This window comes from Falco rusticolus, chromosome 1, assembly GCF_015220075.1.
Source record: "Falco rusticolus isolate bFalRus1 chromosome 1, bFalRus1.pri, whole genome shotgun sequence".
NCBI lineage: Eukaryota > Metazoa > Chordata > Aves > Falconiformes > Falconidae > Falco > Falco rusticolus.
In genome coordinates this window covers 103,638,092-103,665,653 of record NC_051187.1, presented here as the reverse complement: position 1 = coordinate 103,665,653, position 27,562 = coordinate 103,638,092, and the positions used below count along the sequence as shown (strand labels likewise).

Genomic DNA, 27,562 nt, shown 5'->3' with positions numbered 1-27,562 from the left:
GCTGCCCTAGCCCAAGAGCTTGCTGATTTTGTGAAAATAATTAGTCCCCTGATGATGCTCAGATCAGAGGTTGCATCAGAGAAGTTATTGCTAGTGCGGCTCACAAATGACAGCTATGCAAACCCTCAGCTTATGAGAGATGTGCACATGCTCATATAGCAGGGGCTTATCAACGAAAACCCCAGAGAACCTCCTGGCACAAGCAGAAAGTGGGTTAAACAACCCAGTGTACCTGATCACACCACTAACCGGTAGTTCAGCCACTGCAGAGCAGCTTAAGAGGGGAAAAAGTAAAGGTCCCTGATCCCGCTCTCCCCTGCCTCAGCCAAGCTGCCACACGCTGGAGGAGTGCTGCCATATCCCCAGGCACTCTTCTGACCCACCACTGCGCAGCTTTCTCAGTGGTTGCTGCTACACCTGCACAAGCACAGCTCCTTAGCTAAACGGACAGAGCGAGCGAGTCCAAAACTCTCCTCTGCTCCATCCACGTGGCCTCCTGCCAATAAACACTGTGTCTCAGGCTGAGCTCTGCACCCCATCCCTTGCACCCTACTCACCAATGGTGGCTTTGCCCCCCTGGCTGACTTCCAGGAACGGAGCTGTGATCTGGAAGACTGGAGGCTGCTGCTCCGCAGAGAGCAAATGAATGACAAACATCATCTCTGGGGTTGTGTGTTCTCCATCAGACACTAGAGACAGACAAAATCCACACCTGAGCACAGGGATGTGTTTTCAGGGACTCACCTGGGAAATTAACCTGTCTGTACAAAATCACCACTCCACATCGCTGATGTCTCTCCCAGCTTGTCAATCTACACCTCTGTCTATAGACATACACACACAAATCACCCCTGCTGACAGTATTTTTCTGTGTTCCTAACTCAACTCCCAGCAAGACAAATGTAACATGCAAAAGTCTGTGTGTGTGCATGTGTATCTAGAATCTTCCATGTGTCCATCAGGTGTGCTCATAAGTCAGAACGTGGACTTCTCCTCGCTGGTGGATCACTTTGCATACCTGTGCTAGAAAGCACATGGAAAGGGAAAGATGTGTTAAACAAGCAAGCAGCTTATCAGTAGTAATTTAGTTGTTGAAAAGTTTCCATATTGTATTATAACCCCTACTCCCCAAACCAGTGTTAAACTCTGATGTCCTTGTTCACACTGGGGGAAAACAGCAATGAATGAGGCTTTTAGGACAGACTCCATGCAACTACTGGAAAAAGATGCCTCTACCAAGCTGCAGCTTAGCTTCTATAAAACTCTGTTGGGACACAGATGAATGAATATCCCCCAGGCATGTGCATTTCCAGAAATTCTCACTGAGCACCCACAGGTGTGCTTGCAGCAGAAGAAAGGCCAAGGAGTAACAGGCAACATGAAGGGCACAAGGATAGAAACTGCTTTTGCCAGGAAAGAGCAAATGGTTCACATACCTGTGAACTGGAAGTTCACTGACTCTGGGAGACCTGACGGGACAAAAACAAGCACAGAGTAATTGTGGTCAGGACAGGAAAGCACATACTGATGTGGACTTGAACAACTTTTGGAGAAAGCAAGTACTGTCACTTCATCACACAATCCTGTGCATCAACTGATCAAACATGCTTGAAGTTTTTCCTATTTTTGCACCTCTACCTCCTGCTCCAGATTGTTACTCCGCTGATAGTAGAAATCTTCTAATATCCTGGCTAAACTGCTTCAGTTCATATTCATCAATTCTAGGCTCAATCTCAAGGACTAAACCCTCCATGCAACAAAGATCTCAAGCAAGTGAGGAGCAACAGCCCCTAACCATGCAGCAGATCAGCAGTTTGTCCAGCCCATCCAGCAACAGCGTTGGCAATGCTCAACGCTGCAGTGATCACTGCTGTATCCCCATAATCCACTCAATGCTGCTATAACCCACGGGGCAATATCTTACTGAGGTCACAAAAAACGGGTCAACTCTTGGTACACTCCTCCAAGTCAGAGCCCTACTTTGTATCCCTCAAGCCTCATGCCCTCAGGAGTACGGACACAGCCATGAAGCCATTCCAGGATCAGAGGAAGACCAGCTGTCCAGCTACCTCTACCAGTTGGACAAGGCACTATAAAGCGCATCCAGTTCCTTACCCGCAAAGGAGAACGCAATGATCTCTCTCAAGTGAGGAGCTGCCATCGGCGGACGATAAGCAATCTTGCCATGGTTTATATCTGCTTGGGTGAAATACCTGACTGGGGAGAGAGGCCTGTCTCTATGTTCCACAATACCTACGGAGGCAGAGAGCTCAGTATTAACAGGAGGAAGACATTTTATTTTTAAAACAAGATATGAAAGGCCACAGCTTCTTTTTCTCTCCCCAGGCACTGCTTTTTACATCTTCAGTGGTTCCTGAAAGAGTCACACGGCTGTAACTGCACGGAGGATGGGCTCCTGGGACAGGAGAAATTAAACAGCAATTCCTCCCTCAGCCGTTTCTTTGAAAAACTCTCACTGGGGAGGTGGAAAGCAGAAAGCCACGGGGTACAACAGTCAATATGTTCCAGACAACAGTAAGAAAACTGTCTGAGCTCTGCAGCTGCCTCCTAAACAAGCCAAAGAAATAGAGTTAAGAAACAAGGTGTCTGAAAGCTAATGGAGGCCAAACAGATTAACAGATGCCTCCACAGAATGATACCCTGAGGGAAAAATTAGCTGCACTCCGAAAGCACAGCAATTAATTCAGTGAGCTGCCACGTTCTGAATAGGTACACTTGCCTTGGCCAGGAGGGAGAGGGACGGTCACGTTGAACAGGATTTTCTCGCTGGGAATCTCCGGGTCTACAAAGGAGAGGTGATGGGGCTCAATCACTGTCACACGGTCCTCCAGCACCTCAATAAACACATCAGACCATAAGCATCAAGGCCAGAGACATGGGAAGATTCACTCCAAAATGCAGTGAAAGAGAATTTACTTTGCTGTAGTTAAATATAAGAATTTTGAATTTAAAGACCTAGTTCTTAGGTCTAAAACTGACAAGGGATGGATGGGCTGAACCTTCAGCAAGTCTCTCAAACTTGTACAGAACAGGGACTATTTGGGAGGAGATTACAGAGGACAGGAAAGCTTGATAATAAGTAAAATCTGCCAGAGTCTTACGGGCCACCTAAACTCACTTCCAGCTCATTTGTAAACCAAATCAAACATGGAATGCAGAAACTGGGTACCATCACGCTCAACAGAAGAGAGCTCTATACAGTCTGACCTCTGTTAAGTCCTTTCTGGAGAATCAGAAGGGGCTTATAAACATACGAACATGAGACAAACACCTCCTCCTTCACAAAACTATGAGCTTATCCCCACTTCCAGGCTGTCCAGGAAAGTGGCATTTTTTTAGTGCACTCTGTCCTCTGCAGATGTACAACCTCCACACTCACAGGTGGAGGAGTTTCTTTTTTGACCTACAGCAACTAAGAGGAGATAAAGGAAAATCTGATTTGATCAAAACCTCCCTGAATGAACATATAATTCATTGCCTACATAGTTTTCTGGTAGAGTCTGACGTGGCTGGACTGGATTTGCTTTTAAAGGAAATCTTGCAAGTGACTCAGCCATTTCCACTGGAATACAGACGAACCAAAGATTTTCGTTTTCTTTTAAATCTGTCTAAAAATGTTCTGATCTTTCCATCACAAGATTATCATTAGCCAAACGGGCAGTGCATTACAGGAATTATAGTGCTGCCCAAACAGACTTAAGCACACAAAAGTAGTTAACTAGCATGTGTTCATGAACCTTAATCCTGTGGAATTAACAGCTATGGGAAGTCACTGAATTAAATAATTCAGCTGGGTATATGAAGAGCACCCAGTTCATTTCATAATCACAAACAAAATATGGAGAGAACAAGCTAAATTAAGGATACAGGTAATTAATTCACAATCAAATCTGTGTCCCATTCTGCTGGCCCTGGGTGACAGACTGGACATTGGCTTGGAGACTGGCAAGGTGAGGATTCCTGACAACAGCTTGTGTCACCCCATGCCACCAAAATCCCAGTTCATTCCTCTCCAGTGTTTTTCACCCAAACACATCACAGGAGAAACCACAGCCTATGAATGAATGCTGTGAAGCAGTAAGTAAAAGCTTGCCAGCCCTTCTTAGATGTGACAGTGTCACGTATCTAACTGGAACCAAAAGTGACAAAAGTTTATTTGTGTTATCAGCACTGCTGTACATAGCTCTGTACAAAAATTAACTACATAATCAACTATTAGGCTTAAAATAAACAGTGGTGTATCTATCATATAGCCACTTTGGGAAGGGAAGGGACAAGACTTCTACATGCTTTACAAAATTCTCTCCTACACAAACCCAGTCTCAGTCTGCATCCTGCTAGAGCAAAGCTCAGGCTCCTTTTATCAATATGGGGGAAACGGGTAACCTGAGTGAAGAAGAATCAGTATTGATGTTACGTCCAGTTTAACTGCCAAAGAATCACCAGACTTTCTCTGACCTTTCTCAGCAGGACACTCAGAAGACAAGACCAGAGGTATGGGAAGACTTAACATTTTGTGCTTGCTCTTCAGCCGAGAAGCCAGTCTAATTCTGAAGGAGTTTGAAGACAAATGAACAGAACTCAATCACGTTGATGCAAGGGAGCGCAATTTTATGATGAAAAGATTTAAGGTTATGGTTGCCTCAGAGTTACCTCCAAGGCCTATTTGTCTCTCCCAAAGGTAGGACTTGCAGGTTGCAAGGCACCCCTGAGTAAAACGTATTTTATGGCACTATTGAATTTTGTGGTGTGTAATTAGCTATAAAATCCAGTGCTGCATGGCTCAGCCAGACATCTCTCCCATCAATTTTGTCAATAATGACAACAACAAAAAGTCAAGAGCAGAAAGATACATCACTGACTATTGCTCCAAGTAGCAGTCTGAGCATGTTTTATTATTGCCCATGAAAGGTCACCACTATTTTAGACCCTGACAAGGCCGTTGTGTCATAGACTTTTCACTAATCCCTCTCCCACCACTTTCTTTGGCCTTTCCTGGTCCCACACCTGGCAGGCTGTGCTGGCTTAGACATCCTTTGCCTCCCCTTAGGAGGGTCCTCCTGGGGACCCACTGCCTCTGGGAGGTTTGCCACATCTGCTCTCCTGCACTGCATGAGCCTTTCAGTGTGCTTTTGTCTGTCAGGGAGTGCCCAAGGGCGCAGGATTTCTGGTTGATAATGCTGAGCATACCGCTGGCACCTCACACACTCTAAATAAATCATCAGGAATGAATAATGCCAAAGATGACTAAGTGCCGCGTTCCAAGTTTGTAGACCCAGCTCTCCCTCTCCCTGCAGGTAGCTGCTGCCTCAGTGCTGTTCACGTTTCTTGCAAGTCCTCATCTCTGGTTTCTCATCACCACCTGCCCTGTTTCACTCAGCTCAGGACTGCTGCTCAGCGGATTATGATCCTGCTCCCCCTCTGAAAGCCCCACAGACCACAACAAAGCTATGAAACCAAGGGGATGTCTAAATCAAACACCTTTCCTCTGGGGTCCTGGCTCTCTGTGCGTCCCAACGGATGACCAGGGTGCAGAGCCCTGATGCTGCCCTTTAGCTCATGCACTCGGGATCTCTCCCTACAGAATCAAAGAACAGGAGACAGGAGAAGAAGCAGAGAGGAAAGCTGGACTTGCCCCACGTAGTGATGGGGACACGTGGAGAAGGCATGCACCGAAGTCTGAGAGCTCACAAAGCCAACTTTAAACGTCGAGGTTATTTTTTCAATTAACACAGTCATGAAAAGAACTACATCAGAGACACCACTCTTATCAGTCCCAGAGTCGATACTGCACAAAAAGGTAATTCGGTTCCACAGATGCAGATATAATGGGCTTAGGGCTTATCCGAATGTTTTCCACGTACATTATAGTCTGTGTTCCTGATGTCAGAATGATGGATGAAAACTTTCTAATGTGGGTGGGCTACAGTTCTGATAAAATTTGCAGTGGAAATGACTGGCAACTTCTATTCATTACAGGCTCTCGAATCTGTAGTTTTTCTCTCTAATCCAGTTTTTTGCTCTTGCCTTTCCTAATGGCTTCTTGGGAAAGGGTAAGAATTCCATAAAAAGATGTTAAATGTATTTCTTCTTCTCTCTCCCTCTACTTTCCAGTCTATACATGCATCGTTTTTAATACTGAGTTTTTCAACGTTTTATGGGTATTTCCCCCCCTCCCCATCACTTACTCTTCTGACCTTTTTTCCCTATTTCTACTCCAGCTAGCTATCTGCTGCACATATCCTGTTCCGTAGCTTTAGTTCCATCTTTGACTCGAGCACAAGAGCGTGGACAATAGCAAGTACAGGAATCAGCATGGAGCGGTTAGTGCTCTGGGGGAGGCTCTGGTCGCTGTGCCCTGCTGCAAGGGGAGTGGGAATACAGAACCAGCAGCATCAGTTCACACTTACAGCCATGTGCAGCGAGGAGCCAAGGGAAAGCTGAGGTCCTCTGGGCGTCTGTGGGAGAATTGCAACGTTGAACACGTGGCTTTTCAAGCTGGTTTGTGGACTGGCAGAGCCGGACACCTGGGGAGGAAAGGTCCCATGAGTGGATACTTGACAAAGGACGCTCTCGCATTTCTGGATCAGTTTCATGCCTTTCTCCACTCCTTCTGGTCCGGGAAGGCAAAGACACACCTTTCCAGCAGGTACCAACCCAAAGCACATATGAAAGGCAGCTGATGGGAACTATGGCCTAAATAAGAACCAGTTTCTCCATTATTGCCTGTACAATCTAGAAATAGTTCACTTTATAAATAGTTCACTTTCTAGTTATTTATTTATATATATTTATGATATAGTTTATAAATGGTTCACTTTCACAAAATAGTTTCTTTATTAGGAAGATGTCCGTTTGTCAGTTCCCTACCTGCTATTCGTTTCTGCTTCCCCTCACCACTGTCATAGTTTTGCTATGGAATTTTACTCCAACTGTCCGCACAGCTTACATTACAGGAACAGAAAAAAAACCCGGGTTTTTTAAACCTTCCTCCTACCCTCAAAATGATCACCAGTTGGGCTGACAAGGTGGCAATAACTGGTCTTTCAATAATGGCACTGCCTTGGCAGTGATCCTTGTGATCCCAACATCTGTCAAGACAGGCTGCACTTCTGTGTCAGAGACCCATAAAAATTTTCCATAAGCCACTATAAAAGCAGAATTAAGTCACTGGTATCTAACTCATAATAGCAAACCTGCAGTAATGACATATAAAGCAAATTGTATTAAGTTTGTAAAAATTCACAGGACCAAACCCATCCCCTAGAGATCAGCCTGCAAATGTTCCCAGCAATTCTGAGATAAGACAAACACAGCCCACTTCTCTGTTAGACTCGGTTATGGCTTTATCTTTCAGTAGGGATGGAAGTCCGCACTTGGGTTCAATAGAGCACTTTGTGTGCAAGAACAGCCATCAGCACAAGCTTAATTTCAAGAAAATGCATAAAAATGCAGGCTCTGCTGAAATGAGTGAAATAACTCTAGCCATTTGCTGGACCTGTTCTGCATTGCTGTCACCTGAATGGAAATTGCTAAAATACTGAGGAAAACAACACGTTGGCCCTTTCTGAGACGCTCCAATCCAAGGTTCAGGACCCAGACAGATGTGTTACGGTCTCCTGATGTGACCCAGGCAAGTGCAGCTTCCTCTCTCAGTCGGGCTTTCCATACAATTATTGCTACCGCTCCAAGATACTAAAACCAAACATTTAACTCATGCAAAATGCATACTCTATAAGAGGAATGTAGCAATTAAGCTAAAGATTAGCTTGTTCAACATTGACACTCACAAATTCCTCATTATCACTTATGTTAATTACTTTAGAAATTACCTTAATTGCCTCTCCGGTGCTACAGTAATAGCTTCTGACTTGTAAACCAGATGTAACAAATACTGCATGTAAGTGTTCACGTAGGCTTAGCATTATGGGAGGCTGTTAAACCTTGCAAGCAAACAGCAAGGACCTGTCTGAGGAATTTTATGAATGTTAAACCTGTGGGGATGTAGGATTTATTTTAGTATTACATCTGCTGGGGAGTATTTGTACCTTTTTGTCTGTTTGCATGAAGACATAATCTATAGCAAAAATTAAATTATTAGCTTAGGGACTGCAGAAAGTAGGAGGGTTGCTTGGTTTTGGGGCTCACAAAACAAAACAATTTAAAAAAAGACACTCAGAACACTTTGCACCTGGAGTCAATATCACAGGTTTTATGAGAGGGTGATGGATTTGCCATGCAGTATCATGGAGTCAAACCTCTCTGAACTGCAAATGGGGCACCAAAATAGCCAGGATATGAGCTGCAGTAGCACACCTTGCACTGGGGAGTCCCTTCCCAGAGGTCTGGATCTCAGGGATGCCTTAGGAGGACCTCTTTAAGGGTCTCCTCATGCAGATTCGGCACCCAGCTGGAGGATCTCCAGGACACCCAAACACACGGCTATGTGGACCCACCGCCCTGCTCTTCCCTTGTTCCCTGGGACCAGCCTCATCTCAAAGCGTGGTGGAAGGGAAGCAGCAGGTTACAAGATGGGTGGGAGTTACCCTCTGTTACCTCTTCAAAGGACCACCAGGCAAAAAACATTCCCTGTTCCTATTTCTTCCCCAAAAGCAAGCCCAAGCATATCAGTGGGGTGCCCCTAAGGGACAATCTTAGCCCACAGGAAAAGGCCAGTGGAGACACGATCACTGTCACAGCAAGAATTGAGTCTCGGGACACACTGTGTCACGCTGATGGTATGTTATAAGCCTGCTAGTTTCATCCTGTGGAAGTTGTTAAGTGCAGCCCTGTTTGCCCATTCACCCTGGGGACTCTTGATCTCTGAGAGCTCTCCTGCTTAAATAAGCTAGCAGGCACAAGGGCAACATCACTGCTTTTCTACAAAACCCTCTCCTTCCTGAGATGGGATTGTTCTCCAGAAAATCAGGCCAGCTATTAGTTTAATAGCTTAAATGTTAGATGCTACTCGAAAGACAATTATCTCCAGATCTGTAATACGGCCTCTGATTTGACATCCAGAAGGTTAATGCCATCGCATGCAGCTCAACATTGTGGGTAGCTGGCTGGCTCCACTGCCACAGATTAAAACCTGGGGATCCACAAGCTCCCTTGTGCATGAATAAGTCTCCCACGGATACAATGATGGGTTGCATCCACCCCGATACACAAGCACAGGCACATTCATCTACAGTCAAGCAACACACATGTATACACACATAAGTCTGTATGTAAATGCACATATAAATTTACACACATATTTGTGGGTGCATGCATGTATTTGTGTATCTATAAACCTCTGGGTCACAAGAATGGCAGACTGAGTAATCCGAGAGAAAAATGCCAGCAGAACTGCTGTGTGACCCCCCTGTGAATACCATGAGGAGTACCTGGAATTGGAAGGAGTCACTCTCTACTTCAGATCCAGAGTGCCTGTACCACACAATGCCTTCGTTGATGTCCTGCTGGGTAAAAGAGGTTGTAGGTGAGGCTGCTCTTCCATCAGGCAAAAGCTGCCATGAGTCTGCTGGGCTATCTGCTGGCATCGGGACCAGAAGCACCACTTCACCTGGAAAAAGCAAAGATGAACAGCCACGGCACAACTTGTGAGAAAACAAGGAGGAACAGATGCCTTTTCACCAGCTCATGAGCATCCAAGACACAGGTCCACGCAGTCTTTTTTTTTTTCCATCTCATGTGACTAACACAAATAAGCAGTATTGCCCCCCCAAACCACTAAGGGATCCTGCAACATCCCACTGACAGAGAGAAATTTTATCTCCTGTTTTGGCAAAGGGCAGATCAAGTAACTCATGCAAGTGCACTGAAGAAATACACGGTCAAGCAAAGAACAGCATCTGCAACTTCAAACTCCCAAAATGTCATTCTGCCCACTGACCAGCCCATTTCAACCTTGAAATGTGCCTGTTTGATAAAATGAGCAGAAAAACAGATGCACAGAACATGCCCCACTTTCCAAAGCTCCTGTGAAGGGACAGAAGTGAGACACAAGCAGGGTTAAAAAGCATTGCAGCAGACTACCCATCTTCCCCTCAAGGGTAAAACTGAAGTATCAGAATATAGCATACTAATTTTTTCAAGGTCAGCTCTTTTGGGAACTTATTATGCCAAAAAAGTATACTCAACCGCCTTCTCTGAACAGAAATCTTCAACTGAAAAAGAGCTCTTGAACAGATACAGTAAAGGACCTCGATATCACAGGCTGCATAGGAAGGCTGTACGCCCTGGTTTGTAGCTCTTACTCCAAAGAGTACATAGCTTTTATAACTCTAACATCCAGCTTCTTTCTGATTTTTGTAATAGGAACAGATTGTCAGCTGGACTCAGTGGCTTCACTGCAGCTATGACAGAGAACAGCAGGATGAGGGCATGTCCCACTGGTTATCAGCCTTCCTCACACATGCCTGCAAGGCTTCAATTTTGATATCACTACTAATGCTCAACAGACCTTAATAAAATTACTCAAAGAAAGAGCCAAGTGCTGCCCACCAAGAGAAGGGTATCAAAACCTTGGTCATCACTTTCATTGATGTGAACATTTTTCCTAACCACACACATAAATGAAATTAAAACCTGACAACGAGCTACAGTATCAAAATAAATGGCATATTTTTCTATTTTACGATGTAATTTACTGGTTTGGAGTTAACATATAATCTGTGAAAAAATGGTATGTTTCCCCTATCCTTATTATTCTTGACTATATATAATTCAGCTGCTCTTTAAATAACCTGCTAGTTGTTTATTGTGCTTTTTTACTAGTCTTTGAACGCATCCCTCATGGCTACTAATTCAGAAGCCACATATATTATAAATTACTTCAGCTCCCCTTACAGCATTAATCATTCTGTTATGCAAAATATCCATCATAAGCTCTCCCATTTCATTTCCCAAACCACCCTCATACAGTTAGAGCAATAAAAAAAAAAATAAAATCATTCACCAGGCTGAAACATCACACTTCCATTTTATCATCAAACTCTATGCTAATATTCCCTTATCAGTGCCCTAATTACATTCCCAATCTTACGCTTTTGCTCGTGGTAGTTCACCACCTTAATCTTTCAAGTGATTTCTAAAGATGCTAATCACATACCGAAAGGAGTTAGGGCCTGCAAGTTGTTTATCCCACCCAAAGTAAGAGAAGAAACAATGAGAACATACAGCTGCTTTAAGCAAGATGGGCGTCTACGTGTCTCATAAATTAATATTTAACGCGATCAGAAAGCACAACACTGTGATTACTTATTTTACTTACTTATTTATACATATTTACTTATTTATATATGTGTTTACTTATTCGTTTACAATTACCATTTCATGTGAAACATTTTTTTTAAAGTAGAACAGCACCTGTTGATCGATTATACACATGAACGTACAACTTATGCACACTCGGGCAATTTATTGAAATATATGGGGACTATACAGCTGTAATTTCCAGAGCTGTCCAGAGGATTCAGGCGCTGTGGTCTCATTCATTTTAAAAAGAGTGGACACTTGCATCCCTTTCCACTGGCTTTAGAAATGTCATCCTTTAAGAATGTATGTCATGTGGAGCAGCTTAAAGTACAATACCCGCTCCTATAGAAGTATTTATTTTTCCCACGTAGCATCCTGTGTGCTGGGAGGAGAGCCAGGGAAGACTCTGGTTCTGTTTCTAGGGACAAAACAGGATGCCCAGCATACAGAGATCTTTAGGAAGACCAACCGCTCTCCGGTTCCCAAATCAAAGAATCAAATCCAGCTCTGCAGGAGGAGGGGATCTGGGCAGAGATCTTCCTTCCCTAATTATATCCTTCGTTTGGTTTCAGAATCTTGAAATAAAGGGCAAGAAGCCGCCTTTGTCCACACGCTTGTGCTATAGAAACGTAGTAGCTAATTCTAAATTGTTTTTTTTTCCTATCTAAAAATCAAACTATATATTTTCTATGGGTATGAATATCTTCTCCATTAGTCAAATTAAAATCGGCAGATAAACCCTCCTTGATTCAGGACCCATTTTCTACATTTCTTTCTCTTATTTTTTTTCCTCCCTTTCTGTACAATAGTATTTTAGCTTAAATTTTGAAGATCATTGATTTCTACTGCTTATTCCTCACCTGCAGCTACAAACCCATTTGTGTTATTGCAATTAATTACAGTAGAGATAATTACGGTGCTACAAATACAGGATTATAAATTTTGGTTAGGGTTAGGCAGCAGGAGACAAGCCCCTCAGGGAAAAATTCTTGTTTTCATGTAAATGCTTATTAAAAATGAGAAGACAGTCCTTCATTTGCAGAAAACTGAAGAGGGAATACAAATTAATTACTTCTCTTCTAAATTGCAAAAATAACGTTATCTATGTTTCCATCAGGTACTGGCAGCTGCTACGGAAACCAGCCTGTCCTTACAGCAAAAAGCAAAAAACCAGCACTGATGTTGCTAAAGGGATTCTGTAATTTTATCTGGCTCAGCAAATTAAAAGCAATGACACCATTTTATAGAAGTGCAAAATATACTATTTAAAGACATGGTTCTAGTTTAGAAAATGGTGATGCTGAATGGGAAAACATTTTTATTTTCTGTTCCTATTTCCTTTCCCTCCACATAGGACATCTTAGTTTTTCCATCCAGTTTCTCTCAGTTTGTAGCTCAGCCACAAATACTGGTACTTTCCATGCTCCTCTCCTTGGCGGTCCAGAAGTTAATCTACAAGCTGCAGCCCTACCCGTGGGGTTGCTTTGTGAAAGCCGTTACTCTAAGAGATGGGATCAGAGCCTCTCAAAAGAAATGTGGAGACAAGAATTACACAGGGATGCCAATATCACCAATTTCTGCTTGAGTTAATAACTCCTTCCATCAGTAGAAATGAAATCCAATGTCATGGAATTTAGGGAGGTCTCCAGTTCTTCAAGGTAAAGTTTTGCTCAGCAGTTTCTAGAGGCAGATACTACTCTATGCTCCTCTTAAACCAGACATTCATCTAGAATTTTATCTTTTGGCAGCGAGGTAATATTCTGCTCTCATAAGGCTGTAAATCCACCAGAACTTCACTACTACTAGAGGAACACAGCTGCAGAAGTTCAGACTACCAGGCAGGACAACGGTGCTTCGTTAGCCTGCCTGCCCATCTGGACTGGAAAAAGAAGAGGTTAGCAGCACTTATTGCTGAGTATTATATGGAAATACTCCCTCAAATGCTATTTGTTGTGGGCAAAATACCATGGAAGAATTAAAATCCCACAGGTCTGTGAAGAACATCCTTTTCCCCCAAAGGAACCAGAATCCTACACTTACTTAGCGAATGGACACCTTGGGACATGTGGTGTGAAAAGCAACACGCTACAGCAGCTTTTGGACAACAAAACTCCAAAGATACTTGCCATGTCTTGGCTGGTCCTTGATGATGGTGTAAGTTATCTCGGAGTCGCGGGCACCGGGTAGCCTGGCGTGCAGAATCGTCCTGGAGATCTGCAGCATGCCTCCCTGGGGCACCCACACCAGGGAATTAGTCACCAGCTGAGGGCTGCCGTTGTTCTGCAGGCAGGGGGACAGCAGGAAAAGGCTGAACTGAATGTTGGCAATGCTGCACACACGGAAACAGATTTTCAAGTGCATGGTTGTGCATCCTTCATGTACAGCCCTCAGACCCAGTTCTCTAGAACTGACATTGTCCTCCACTGCTCCTAATCTCCTGCCACTGACCTTAAACCTTCACAACCTCAGACTCCCTCCACAACTGTGTCTTCTACCACCACCCTCATTCTCTGTCCGCTTGACTTGTGACACGTCTTGACAGAATTTATCCCCACAGCACAGTGGAAAATTCACTACTATCAACACCTGACAAAAAAAGTATCCAGCCTACCGCACCAGTTTGATTGGATCCAGATTTTCTCTCTCATGTCTTCATCGTATTGCTAAAAACCCACACCTTTCAAGGGTACTTAGAGAATAACAGCTTCTTACCCATTCAGAAGTATCTCTCTGTGGCACCTCCACTATCTCTACCCACATCTATAACTCTTATCACCTCTCCGTGAGCATGGAGAGGTGGTATCTCCAAGGTTCATGACCAGTCTCGTGCTTTTCTATAAGATGAGGGGAAATTGAACGTAAAGGTATGCAAACGCTCATGGTGAATTTTGGCAGAAACATGAATTATGATAGTTTTCTGTCCTTTGCTTGAATAGAAGCAGTTTAACATTCAGAAAATTAGATACATAAATTTCACTCAGTATCTACTGCAACAAATCTGCATAAATTTTTTGCTAAGTTAGTTTTTTTGGTTTTTTTGTTGTTTGGTTTTGTGGTTTTTTTTGCTAAGAACACACTTGTAGGAAGACTTCTAGATCAAATACCTTCTCTCTGTGTGTGGACTTACGCCCACGGTCAAGTCATTCTTAACTACTTTTGTAAAACTGAAGTCTGCCTGAGCATCCATCAAAGTCTTTTGCTTTGCTGAAAACCACTTGGTGGGTTTTCTAACCTTCAGATTATTTTTGTGGCTTTTTTTCCAAATATCTATCCAATATTAATTCAAGCTTCTTGAAATGTGGATGTTAGGAATGGATGCAGTAATGGGTTCACTACCATTTTCATATACTTCAGTAACACTCCTCTGGCCTTCAAGGATTATATTTGCCCTTTTTGGTTCTAAATTACTTTGTTAGCTCACGCTTTGTCAGACAAGCCACCAAAATCCCCATGACCTCTTCTGTGACATGGTTCTTTCTTGTAAGCCCAATTGCTGTGAATGTGACTTCTTATTTCTGCAGATTTGCCTTGAAACTGGTTGTGGGGAACAGCATAATCAGTCAAAATCCTGACTGCTCCATATAAGTGACCATCTTCCTCCTCATTTACTACTCCACATAATTATGTGTCACCCCAAAACTGATAAATGACTCATTACTATATTCTTCTGAATCTGCAGCAGGGACAGCTGGGAGAGCTAAACAGATATTTGTGAAAAGGAACCACATGAAAGGACGATCTCATATCTCCATTTTTACATGCCTGCTGCTCAACGTTCACCTGCTTAATTTGTACTACATGTATTTTGCACAGTGTTAATTTTTAAAATGCTGCACAATCTTCAGCTATGTTAGATCAAGAGTTTTCCAGTTGGATGCCTTATTTTTTTAAAGAACAGTGAAGAAGAAAACGAGATCCTGTGCCAGCTAAGAGCACCCTGCCAATATATATGAACACTTTCCTCTGACCTTATCAATTCAATCACATCATGATGCATACAGGCCCAGGAAAACAAAACTCTGGAAGAGCAAACAAACGGAAAAGGTCAGAAAGGTCCCTGTATTTATTGTGTAAGGAGAAATAGAGACTAGCCACACTTCAAAGAATGACAGGCAAAAGGCAGTGTTTGAAAATAAAATATTTCTAAGTGAATGTTAATTAAACACAAGGTTGTGGTTTTGCTATAAACATGGGACCCTTTGGCTTTTCAGTAACTAAATGACTGAATGTTCCTTCAATGGCCACATTCAATCAGTCTGACATTTTGTCATACCATTTCCACATGGCTTTGATGCTGCGATCCTGCTTGTTAATAAGAACACATCCATGGGACAGCTCTTTTTGCTTGGTAATATTTTTAAAGGTGTATTTAGTAACAAGCTATTGCCTGGTCTGAGTGCTGACACCGTGTTCAGCAAAACAGCTAGAATCACATTCAATTATTTTTTTTTTTAACTGATACCTGAGCTGTGTGAATGAATTCACAGCACAGGAGAAGTGTTTCCAGAGAGCCCAGGGAAGCTAACATGCTCCCTGGTCCGTGCTTCAGTTACCTGCTCCCAGGTAGGGCAAGATGCAGTGGCTTGCAAATATTTTGGAGATCTCCCTTACTTAGCTGGATCTTCTCTTGGGGTCCAACACCCCCTGAAAATAAACATATGTTTTCTTTTTCCTGCATTCCCCCTAGCTCTCAGAAAAGAAAGGCTTCTGTGTCCCACTGGCAACGGGCAGATCACATGTGGGTAGTTGCGACCTCCTCTGACTTACAGTACATAGCTGGCGATCGTATTTTCTAGGGCATGGGCTCCTTACTTCCCATTGGAGTGCCACTGGTGCCAAAAATGAAGCACCCACAGGTCTCAAATTAACTTCACAGAAGCCGTAATTGTTAGAGAATGTCAATAAAAATATACAGCAGTGCAAATCATTATTAAGAGCTCTCAAAATAGAGGCCAGTTGCTCAGACTGCAGCAGGTCAGAATGAAGCGTGTGGACAGGGACAAATAGGGAAAAGCAGGCTGTTAGCAACCAAAGGGACTAAAAAACAGCACCTTGCAGAGAACAAGGCACACCTGTTGTGAAGAAACAAAACCCTCTAATTCGTAATATTTGGAAGGTTATGTTGTCCTTCTCTTACATTTTCACCCCTTCCCTGCAGTGCTCCTATGGATGAATGTCTGAGAATTATGCTGACTGAGCCCATGGAATAGGGATCCTAGAAATGTCCTTTCATACCAGTATTTACCATATAAACCCATCAGGCGGCACATTATATCAAGCTTTGTGTACTCAGGAAAGTAACACGGTTAAAAATCCACACCCTGAACTCCCACACCTCTGGTCAGGGCCCTACTGGACTCTTCAAGCAATCTGCAGATGTAAACCAAGGAAAAAACGACCAAGGGTCTTTGCCTGTGTCTCAGCGGCACCTTTTCAGAAACAAACCCTGCACGCACTTCAGCACCCAAGGCTACTCCACAAAGATGATAATTAGGATGAGACAGGAGCTGGGTATCTGCCAGCTCTCCCCTCATACTAAAAGCTGCTCCACTCTCACCTCTGTCACCACCTGCATTCTTCTCTGCAACCAAATGCCGCACAAAGAGATTTGGGAAGATAATGAGAGACAAGGGAACGCAAGATCGGCCAATAAAGGGAACTACGCTCAGCAATTCAACCCTCACTAGGCATTTGCAAGAACCTGCTTAATCAATAGCAAAAAAACCCCACTGTTAAAGAGGCTCCAAGCATTTTTACATGCCTTATGGCCACCAAAGTGATCTGGGTAAAGAAACCAGAGGCAGGGGTGCTCTTATCCCAGAGTCTAAGTAACTCAGCACCAGCCCTGAAAGCCACGCCTTTTTCATTCCCAGACTTATACGTGAGTCATGTCACCAATTATCATTAATTACTACCACAGCTTTAGGAGAACCTGCAGGGTCCAAATGGGATGAGTTAACCTAATGCTAATCACACAGGCACATGTACTGCTTGTAAACCTTACTTAAAATTTCCACGCCCAAGTTGCTCTGAAAGTTATCTAATGCAGCAGAGAAGAGGACAAAAGAGGGGTAATTTTACCCCCTAACTCCTTTTTCATGGAGTGGAAGCCCTCAAAGAGTGTGTAATTCTTAGATCCATACACAAAAAGACAGCCAACAGTGGACTTCTCCAGCAGCATTATTTTTCATTACTCTTTCACATTAACTAAGGGATAAGGAAATCGTTGGCTTTTTTTCCTTCTATTACAATACCACGATACCAGAACTGAAATGCTTGCAAGCACTTCAGCAACTTTTGATTTTTTCAAAGCTCCACCACACATGGTGTATCTATTTTGTGCCTTGTTTGGCTGGGGTTTACTTCATAAACAAATGGAAAAGCACCACTGTTTCTAATTTGACTGCTGTAATCTCCATAAAATTTAATACAAAGTGCCACTTCATGTCCAAATATGGAACAGACAAATTATGAACTGCAATAAAAGCAAGAAATAAAAATTAAAATACTTCTTAATAATTTCTGAATTTAGGTATCTGTGCCCTGTCCTGGGGGAAGTTATCATACAGAAAGATGCAGCAGGTGCAAGATTTTAGCAGAGCAATGCCGAGTGAGCATCAGAGTTCCTGACCTTGAGAGACACCACCACCACCGAAGTACCAGTGATACACCTTATTAGCCAAGTTGTTCAATTCACGGTCTTTTGTGTCTCAGTAACTGCTTTGCCTATCTCATCAGCCCGCTCTCCCCACCATAATTTTTTAATTCACTGCCCTCACCAGTGCAAAATTCTCACCTGCATCTCCAGAAAGTTTTTTTATCAAGTAACTATGGATTTGAATTGTCAAAGCTGCACAGCTTGAACTGAACCATTCCTGTTGCAAACCAAGAATTCAGGCGACCTCCAAAACTCAATCAATCCACTACTTTCTCCTGCCTCTGACCACAGCCTGTCGGTAATGTAGGATTAGTGACACCCCAAGGACACAGTGATACTTCTCCAGACTTCAATTTGCCTGTGAGTGTTCATGTCACAGCACATACCTTGGGAGCAATCTTAATGTGGAACAGGATGTTCTGGAAGTGGTGCCCATCATTCACTTGCAAAAGAACTGCATCATCCTGGGTGTCGGAGCCATCATGAGCGTAACGCAGCAGTCCACCAGCAAGGTCATCCAGGTGGAACATGTGGACGGCAGAAGCTGAGTCCCCAGGAGGTCTAATCAGCTGCCCATGACGTGGAGGCTCTAAAACCATCAGCACAACGTCCTGAGGATTGTCACTGTCTCTCACACCAAGCAACCGTTCTGTTATAGTTCCAATTTCCCCTCTGCCGACAAGGAGAGCCTCATTTCTGAACACATATGGGGCCTGAAACATAAAAGCAGCTCTTGGGTGTTTGCTAAACCTTAGCAACTTGATCACGATCAAAGTATGGAATGAAGATCATGGGGTTAAGGAAATTAGCTCACTTCATCCCTGGAAACCTATTTCTAAGCAGCAGAGAATCACTCTCCACACTTTCCCTCCCAGTGGGCAGATCTAAGACTATCTAGCAATTTAGACTGATTTAGTTTATTAAAAGAAGATTCTTACACCACAGCAAGCCTTAGGAAAGGAAAAAAACTTAGGACACGTATATAGAAAGCAATTTAGTTATCAGCTAGAGCCTGTATTCCCTTTGCTGCCTGCACGGCTGAGACAAGGGACACAGCTTTGCCTTATTACCATCCATGGAAATTCAAATGGAAACGCGGACCCCAACTATTTTGGAAGGTTTACACATTGCACACACATCTGCAGGGCCAACGGGAATGTAGGCACCTCAGATGCCTGTGAACAATCAGTTCAGGGTGGGTCGGGATGGAGACGCCCCACGTTGTCCCTGTGTATAACCCACAGCTTCGGTGACACATCTTGCAGAGCACTGATGCTTGAGAGGAAGACCCCACACAGCGCCCAGGCGACCTGTTAAAACGAGTTGCAGAGAGGGGAAAAAAGGAAGCAAGGAAAAATGCCAGGAGATGGAGAATAACCTACACAGGAGACTCATAGCAGTAAGCCACGCTGAGAGGCAGAAGCTTGAATTAATGCTTCTAAGTAGAAATAAGTCAATCAACTAACAGTGAAGGATGTTCTGCTCATCTCAAACTGATAAAGTCCATCTCAAAGACAGCAAAACTGGGTGTCGTCAGCATCATTATTTCTTTATTTTCAAAGACTCCACACAGCTTTACTCAGCTCAGAATGAAGATCAGCTAGAGTCCACATTTCTGTTGGTTTACATTAGTTCTCTAGTTCTTCATCCTCAAGAAAGTTTAAATCTGCAGTCTCTACTGATCCCAGTAAACATCATTTGCCATTGCTAATACCTTGCCTCAGGAGGGAGGTGATCCTGCAGGGACAAAGTCAAAGCCCTGGGAACATTCATCAGGGAGCTAACTGCTGCCATCTCACCCGTGTACAACTTATCAGGGTTATTAAGGATCAGCAGGCAAAATTCCTGTTATTAAACCTCACTCATGTATTCTGGGGCAGTGACTGCAGCTCTTATTTAGGTGAACATCCTACTGAGGTAAACAAGAGATTAGACTGAGCAAAGATTTCAGCACCAGCCAGAATCAATATACACACAACAGGATCACAATCCACAGTTTGTCTTACGCTGAAGGACAAACTAGAACACTTCTAATTTCCAGAAGTTACAGAATGACTAATATGGAATATAATGATTAAAAGCGACAAAAGTGCAATTAAAAAAAAAAAAAAAGTAATTCCTAACTCTGAAGCTACCACCTCTCTAGGATCCCAATCCAGAAAAAAAGCAAGCAGCGCAAAGTCTCAAGAGTGTCAGAGAACCACAGAAATTATGCACCTTAGTTGTTTCCTATAAGGAACACTACATACATTAAACTGGAGACCCCTCCCAGGCCCCCAGCAAGGTATGCAGTGAGCAAGTCAGTAGCTCACCATGTTTTTGAGCTGCTGGCTACATTCCTACTGCACTCAGAGTGCAGCACAGAACAGCACAAGCACCTTTTCAGACACAAACCCATCCACTACTGCAATGATTGAAAGAAATGCAATTCTTAAATGACTCGTTGTGAGGATGGACACTGAGTCAGGTTTGTAGGCAGGAAGGATTCAGCACTAAAAGAGTAAGGATTATCACCAGATTTCCAGTTACAGTTTTATCAAGCTATTTAATGCCCCTCTGAGAACGTATACAGGCATTAAGTGTAGCAGACTCTCATTTGCCGCTTCAAGTCTCTTTATTCTGCTAGCATATGCCAAGTAGCCACAACAAGCTCCGTTCAAGCAAAGCTATCTGACTGAGCTTTCAACTAGACAGTTTGACTATGGAAAAAGTTCAGTGCAAGCTGCAAAGCCTCCCTGGAAACATGGACCCTGTTAAAGTGAGTCCACGGTGAGGTGGCTACCAGCATGACCAGCAGCAACTGGGAAGCTGGGCTGGGCAGCTTCAGCACACCCACTGTGCTGGCAGCTCCATCAGAGGAACACCTGTAGCTGGAGGGGTAACCAAAGCCTGTCTGGAGGGATGTGATGATATGACCTGCTGACAGGCTGACATGACACATACAGCTAGGCTGAGCTTGGACAACTCGCCCTTTCTGTAAGGCTGTGCCCTCTCCCTTAATGCATATCTTGCACATCTCTTCACACCTTGCCTATGAGAGAGCCTACCCTTATGAAAACAGGTCACAAACGTACTGCCTGATACCATCTCTTGGGTGAGCCCCTCCCCAATATCATGCTACAGGCTTTAAACAACAATAATATGAGAGACATGGAGGCTTCACAGCACCATCAACCTGCCTAAAAGTGTTGAGCAGTTTAAGAGACACACTTTAAATAGCTCAAGCTGATTTAATTCCCAACTGTCCTAGAACAGAGCATCTAAGTAAACGCCCTTGACTGCCAAGGCATCCCTACCATAGGGATCAATCACCATTCAAGTGCCCCGCAGTAAGAGACTGAGCTAGACCATCCGCAGATCCAAAGGACAATTGGAACAGCAGGGACTCCTTAGCCCTCAGTGATAATTGTCCTCTGACTGCACAGCTACAGTTCCCCACACAAGCAAAACGACATGGGCCAGCTTCTCCAGTCACTTACCTCAAGTCCAGCTCTTCCAAATGACTTTTTACTAAGTGAGAGTTGAGTCTAATTCGCCTGACCTGAACTCCAGCTCTAGTTCTGCCCAGCTCCTTTGTTATCACTGCAAGAAACCAGGGCTCCAAATGGTACCAAATTTGTGGTTCTTTCCCAGCTTTCTTACATTACCTGTGTTGAAAATGCTTGAATGTTGACCACCTCAGGATGGGAGAAGAACTGTTGATCGCTGACCTTCAAGGAAAACTGTCCTTTCCTAAACAAGTCCCCAACAAGCCAGAATACAGGATAATATAAATTAATGAAGTGCTCTTGCAGGACTCAATAATGATAAAAATATATATTCAGTAAAAATGACTAGCTTAGTGACAGAAGCTTTAGCTCAAGATTTTTCAATTACGTTTTTATGGTATTTTTTTCTGAAGATTCACAACAGTCACAACATGTAATAAAATACCTATAACTGTGTAATAATATACCCTCATTTCCCTTTCACTAATGTTACCCACATAGGATGGAATCTCCAAGACAAAGTACCAATTCTAAATGTCAGCTCTTTGTGGCTGAAGAAAAATGTCACTTATTGGCTTCGGAACAGAAGCTCCCACTTTACAGTATTATTGCTTCCTATTTATTTTTCGATAATGCCACCCAATAACCTTGAACGTAACGTAGCTATGCTTCTCAAGACAAGATCCAGACATTTCATTGTGACTACCGGGCAGATAAAAAAAAATAAAAAATAAAGCATGCTACAGAAACACGTGCCTTAAGTCAAGTAAACATGAGCTAACCCTTGGCATCAGGACACCCTGAGAGTCTTCTTGAAAACAACGTATCAAAGAACACCCTAATATATACAGGCAGAAAGATGAACAATTCCACTGGTATCAGTCTAGTTCCCAAGGCTTTATGGTGATGTAAATCAAGTGTGAAATTTGGCAGGATTATGCCTGGCAGCAGAAAAAACCTGCTTCCTTGCAACACGCTTGCAGTGTGAATGTTGCCAGCTACTAATCACCGCTAATTATCCCAGGACACTAACAGAGCTCACATTGCAGGCAAAGCAGTAATGGCTGAATGCAGATTATGCTGCAGAGCAGAGTGGTGACATCATTTGAGCATCTTCCTGACAGTATCGAGAAACTGTTGTAAGAAACAGATAATACGCCAGTTTTAAACCCATGGCAGAGTATCCTAAAGATGAGACATGCTCCTGCACCCCCAAAGCACAACAGTTTTGCTAGCCGGATCACAGTGACCTCTTAGACCATAACAGAGAAGTTTTGCACCATCATTTATACTATGGTACTGTGTAAGTGCGTTAGTAATTTCTTTAACAGCAGTAAGAAATGTGCTTCACTGTAAGGAGGTTTCCAAGGAACAAGGAAATACCTGCTCTCAAGATAAGTTTTTTTTTTTTTAAGGCAAGAACTCTGAGAAAAGTGTCAACAGAGTCACCTGGATTTCTCTTTGCTGTGCACAAAGTGGACTCTCTTCTCCTTCAAATCCTTGCAGCTGAAGCGGTCACCTTCGCTCAGCTGCACCCCTTCCCCCTTCCCCAGCATCACCAGCCTGCCGTTGGAGGGAGGGCTGTCGATATGGAACAAGAGCCGTCCTGTGTCACCATCCAGATCACACACCCTCAGTAAGGAGAGGTCTAAGGGCTTCATGCCACCGATTCCTACTGTGAGGGTACTGTTCACATGGAAGCTTGGTGGATGCTTGCTGGCTAAAAAGAAAGAAGGGAAAAGTGAATGAATTACAGCCATGGGCTTTGTGAGCTTCCTGCCTGTCACTACCATGTTTTGGATAACAGACCAGATCCTCATAACGCCCTGTTCATTCCTGACCTAGGTGGGCAACCACTACCTCAAGAAGAACTGCAATCCATCTCAATCCCCGCTATGATTTTGAGAGGCTTCGGCAAGTCACTTCCCATCTTGAGTTCCCCATAATAGAACTCAAAGCCAACATACATTGGCCTGCCCTGCAGATGGACTAGTAAAGCTTCATTTAGAACAAAACATAATTACTACAGTTGATTTAGTGAGGGATTTCCCCCAAGATATTTTTAAATTTGGTTTACATTGATGATAAATGACACTGTGATTGGAAAAATGTGCCTCCACACCTAAGTAGGTAACATCACTTAGAAAACCACTTACATGCTTTTTAAAAAAATTTTATAATAAATAAATAAATAAAAAATATTTTTTATTTATTTAAAATTTAAATTTTAATTTACACATACATTTTTTTATGAAACAAAAAAGGTGGTGAAAAATAGCCACCAACTTTCAGCAGTCAACACGAAACTGCACCAAACTGAATTCCAAAAGTGCCACTGAATGAACACTACCTCTGGCCTTAAAATCTGCTGGAAGCCTGCCAGCTTGGGTGCTTTATTGTGAGAGACACTCACCTTCTTCACACTCTCTGGTCCACATATTGCCATAGAAACCTTGGCCACAGGCAGAAACGCAAATCTTATTCTTCAGAAACATGGTGCTGTCACAGAGGTGGCACAGGCTGTCACTGTCACACTCCAAGCATCCAGGAGGACAAGCTGAATTGGATGGAAAGTACAACCTCACTGAGACACTGCAAAACCAATGCAGCCACTGGTGCGCAGAGCTGTCCCCGGGGGTCAGAACAGCAACACCACTCCTCTTTGTGTCCTACCCACCTGACGACAATTATCAAAAAGTTGAGATAAAAGAGTTGTTAAGAAGTTCCTTCCTCATTTGACTGCTGTTTCCATTGGCTACAGAGAACCTGAGATGATCTTCCAAATGGAAGAAACATTTATTTAAGTACCTGTTACACCCATTTGAAAAAAATACACTCCAAATACACATTGAAGTTCTACATGTTAACCCACAAATACACAGACTCACAGAATGGTTGGGGTTGGAAGGGACCTCTGGAGATCATCTAGCCCAACGCCCTGCTAAAGCAGGTTCTCCTCTAGAGCAGGCTGCACAGAATCCACGTCCAGGTGGGTTTTGAATGTCTCCAGAGGAGACCCCGCAGCCTCTCTGGGCAGCCTGTCCCAGTGCTCTGTCACACTCACAGTAAAGAAGTTTTTCCTCACATTCAGCTGGAGCTCCCTGTGCTGCAGTTTGTGCCCCTTGTCCTGTTGCTGGGCATCACTGAAAAGAGCCTGGCCCCATCCTCCTGACACTCGCCCTTAAGATATTTGTAGACATTGATAAGATCCCTGCTCAGTCACCTCCAGGCTAAACAGGCTCAACTATCTCAGCCTTTTCTCATAAAGGAGATGTTCCATACAACGGAAACCTTTCCAAAAATGTGATTCTAATACCTGTTTTTTTTATATACAGTGTGTACACCCATACACACACACCAGCAGCCATCTACGCTGAATCTCGTTCCTTCTGAATTAGGCACATCTAAATGCAGATATAGCCTGTTATCTAATTCTCAGGTAACTGCATCACCTCAATAGCCAGTTTAACACAGCATCTAGGCAATACCTGTTCACCTCAGCAGAGAAAAAGCAGTGTATAGAGCACAGGCTACAACCCTGGTCCCTCTCCACCACACCATGCTCACTTTGCTTACCTGCGCACTTTCGCTGTGCATCGTCTGCATAATATCGCTTCCCACATTTATGAACACAATGAGTGTCCAGGAGGAAAAACGGGGTTTCACAAAGGCTGCACTCGTCTGGCTGGCGACACTGAAGGCAATGTTGCTCACACCCTGAAAGTCATATGTAAAGAGTTCAGCTCAGCACCGCATTCACCTGCTTCCTGCACTGTGTTGTAACACCCCACGAGAAGGAGGGCAGCGAGAGATCTGAAGCTAGAGCGTGCCTTCTAAATGCAAGAAGACGTACACAAATTGGAAACAACAGGGAAACGTGTTGGCAGCAGTGATTAGAAGTAACGCTCAAGAAGAACTCACTCTGGCATGTGTCTGAATCCTTGTAGAAAGCTGCAGGGCACTGTTCCACACAAGCTCCTTCATGGAGAACGTAGCCTTCCATACACTGCAGGCAGTCAGTCCTCTGGGGACCTTTACAAGCGTTACAGCTCCAGTCACACTCTGGAAGAAAAAAGTCAATGCAGGGCAGCCCTTTCTGGGCTTTTCTTGGGGTCTGCAAGCTATCAAGCTATGAAAATATAAGTCCTGGTAGAAAAGTGCACAGTAAAAACTGTTAAAAAGATACAAAGAAAAAAGAAAGCATGATTTGTATTAAGTGACTTACTACAACTCAAGATGGTTGGGTGGCTTTTTTTCCCCTTCTTGGACTTAACATGCTCTAATTATGTCAATTTGAGCAAGCTTGGCTCTCGTTCAGCATTCAGACCTGCTAACGCTAGCAGTTTTGCTGCCCATAAAGTCTTTTACCCGGTAAGTAGCAGCGCTCCTTTTTTGCCAACACCGAGTTTGTTGCTCATTAGCAGCAATTATCCACCCCACTTCATCCATCTCATGCCTTCAAATTGCTTTGACCAAAAGAAAATTAAATTGTTGTTCCTCACAGTCCAAATGCCCCTCTGGCAAGTTCACTGGCCAGAAACACGCCGGGATCAGATCTGCCTTCACTTGCCCTTATGCTATCTCCCCTCTAGAGTCCCAACCACGCACAGGTGCCCAAGGAATACTCAGGCTACTGACACTACTTTTTGTTTCTTGGTGGCACTTAGACAGTCTGGATCAGCAATTAATGACAGGCACACTTGGCTGATGAGACAGAAAACATGGGCAAGAGCGAGAGGGGAAACATGGACCCATTGAGGTGATCTGAACTACTCCAGTCCATGCAGCACGTCCAAGACAAAGCCAGGACAAGAGTCCTGCCTCATTCCAGCACCCTAAAAAGCAGAGTGTCACCTCTCCGAAGCAGCGCAACGTTAAGGAGACAGATGCTACTCAGGTAAGCTAGGTTCAAATGCTGAGGGAGCCAGCTGAACAAGCCATTTCTATTATATCCTGGTCTTAGTGGTGCTAGCCACAATAAAACCATGTTATTCTCACTTCTTTCCATTATGGAACACTGTCCTTGGGAATTCTGGAAATCTTTCAAGTCATGTGTCTTTTAAATCATTCCAAACTGTTGTTTCTGCCGTCACCCAGTGATGCAGTATTTAATAAGACAGAGAGAAGCTGGTAAGTACACAAGGCCCTCTCAGCACTCTAGCAAAGACTTAGCCTGGTAAGCCGACTCGTTATTCAGCTGACCCATGACTAAATGAATTGCTGGACCTGACCCTTGAAGTTTGCTGGCTCACTTACTAAATCATTTACAAGGGAAGGATTTGCCATAATCTTGTTTTACTGAAAGGCTGAAGTATGTGACAGCAGACTGCCAAAAAAAGGGAAAAAACTGTAAAAACCTTACAAGTAATCTGTCACTGAACAACTCCCCCTCCCCATACATGCTTTTTAAAGCAGGCCACCTGCACAGATCATTCTGCAATGTAACGGATTATTAGACAAGGCAATTGCAATTTTTTTTTTTTTTTTTCCTTTAAACCAGCAATGTATTTTTCACCTCTGCAAGTCTTGCTGGAAAAATCCAGATAATACTGCTGAGCACAGCTCTCATACTGGCATTCTCCAAACAACAGGACCTTAGCTGGATCTCTGCAAGACGTACAGCCGGCTGCTGATTCACAGCTCAGGCACTGGCTGTTGCAAGCTGTGGAAACACAAAGACAAAGAAAATAACTGTAATTACTGATGCACCAGCCAACTGTACAAATAAAAACGGTATTATCCCATAGCCTTGCTACTCCTCTTCGAGAGACACCTGTGGTGACTTCAGAGGTTTTGCGTCTTCTGTTTCTTTTCACAGGAAAGGCTGGAAAAAGGCTGGAAAAAGCCTCCTTCCATTTGGAATAGACTGTTATGTCTCCTCACGCTGCTTCTTACTTTCCTCTGGACAAGTTGGGGTAAAACACTGACCTTGAATTCAAATCCCTGCGTAAGAGCTTTCCCTGTCTGTTTTTCTTGTCTTTAAGCAACCTGTCTTTCATATTATTCCAGACTCAACTCATAAATGCACAGATTTGGAGACCATAGCAGACTGCTGCAATCCAGCAACCCTTGCTGGGACCAAAGGCCCCTTTAATTTCACTTAATGCTTCCACCTTTTTATTTGCACACAATG

The 27,562-nt window shown here is 43.6% G+C and overlaps 1 protein-coding gene and 1 long non-coding RNA gene across 2 annotated transcripts in view; one reads left to right on the top strand and one right to left on the bottom strand.

Moving 5' to 3' along the window:
• FRAS1 (Fraser extracellular matrix complex subunit 1) overlaps nucleotides 1-27,562 on the bottom strand; it is a 174,163-nt gene that overhangs the window by 35,798 nt on the left and 110,803 nt on the right. Inside the window, exons 22-35 of the mRNA XM_037392849.1 lie at nucleotides 26,945-27,091; nucleotides 25,351-25,491; nucleotides 25,006-25,146; nucleotides 23,843-23,986; nucleotides 22,879-23,149; nucleotides 21,589-21,673; nucleotides 18,328-18,654; nucleotides 13,410-13,563; nucleotides 9,411-9,589; nucleotides 6,432-6,548; nucleotides 2,741-2,855; nucleotides 2,116-2,253; nucleotides 1,437-1,469; nucleotides 558-689 (exon numbers count right to left, since the gene is read on the bottom strand). Coding sequence (XP_037248746.1) covers nucleotides 558-689; nucleotides 1,437-1,469; nucleotides 2,116-2,253; nucleotides 2,741-2,855; nucleotides 6,432-6,548; nucleotides 9,411-9,589; nucleotides 13,410-13,563; nucleotides 18,328-18,654; nucleotides 21,589-21,673; nucleotides 22,879-23,149; nucleotides 23,843-23,986; nucleotides 25,006-25,146; nucleotides 25,351-25,491; nucleotides 26,945-27,091 — 2,124 coding nt within the window. The remainder of the gene's footprint in view (nucleotides 1-557; nucleotides 690-1,436; nucleotides 1,470-2,115; nucleotides 2,254-2,740; nucleotides 2,856-6,431; nucleotides 6,549-9,410; nucleotides 9,590-13,409; nucleotides 13,564-18,327; nucleotides 18,655-21,588; nucleotides 21,674-22,878; nucleotides 23,150-23,842; nucleotides 23,987-25,005; nucleotides 25,147-25,350; nucleotides 25,492-26,944; nucleotides 27,092-27,562) is intronic.
• Nucleotides 13,640-15,446, top strand: LOC119150409. The gene is made up of 2 exons (XR_005105053.1): nucleotides 13,640-14,147; nucleotides 14,805-15,446. It is a non-coding gene; the product is annotated as an uncharacterized LOC119150409 (long non-coding RNA).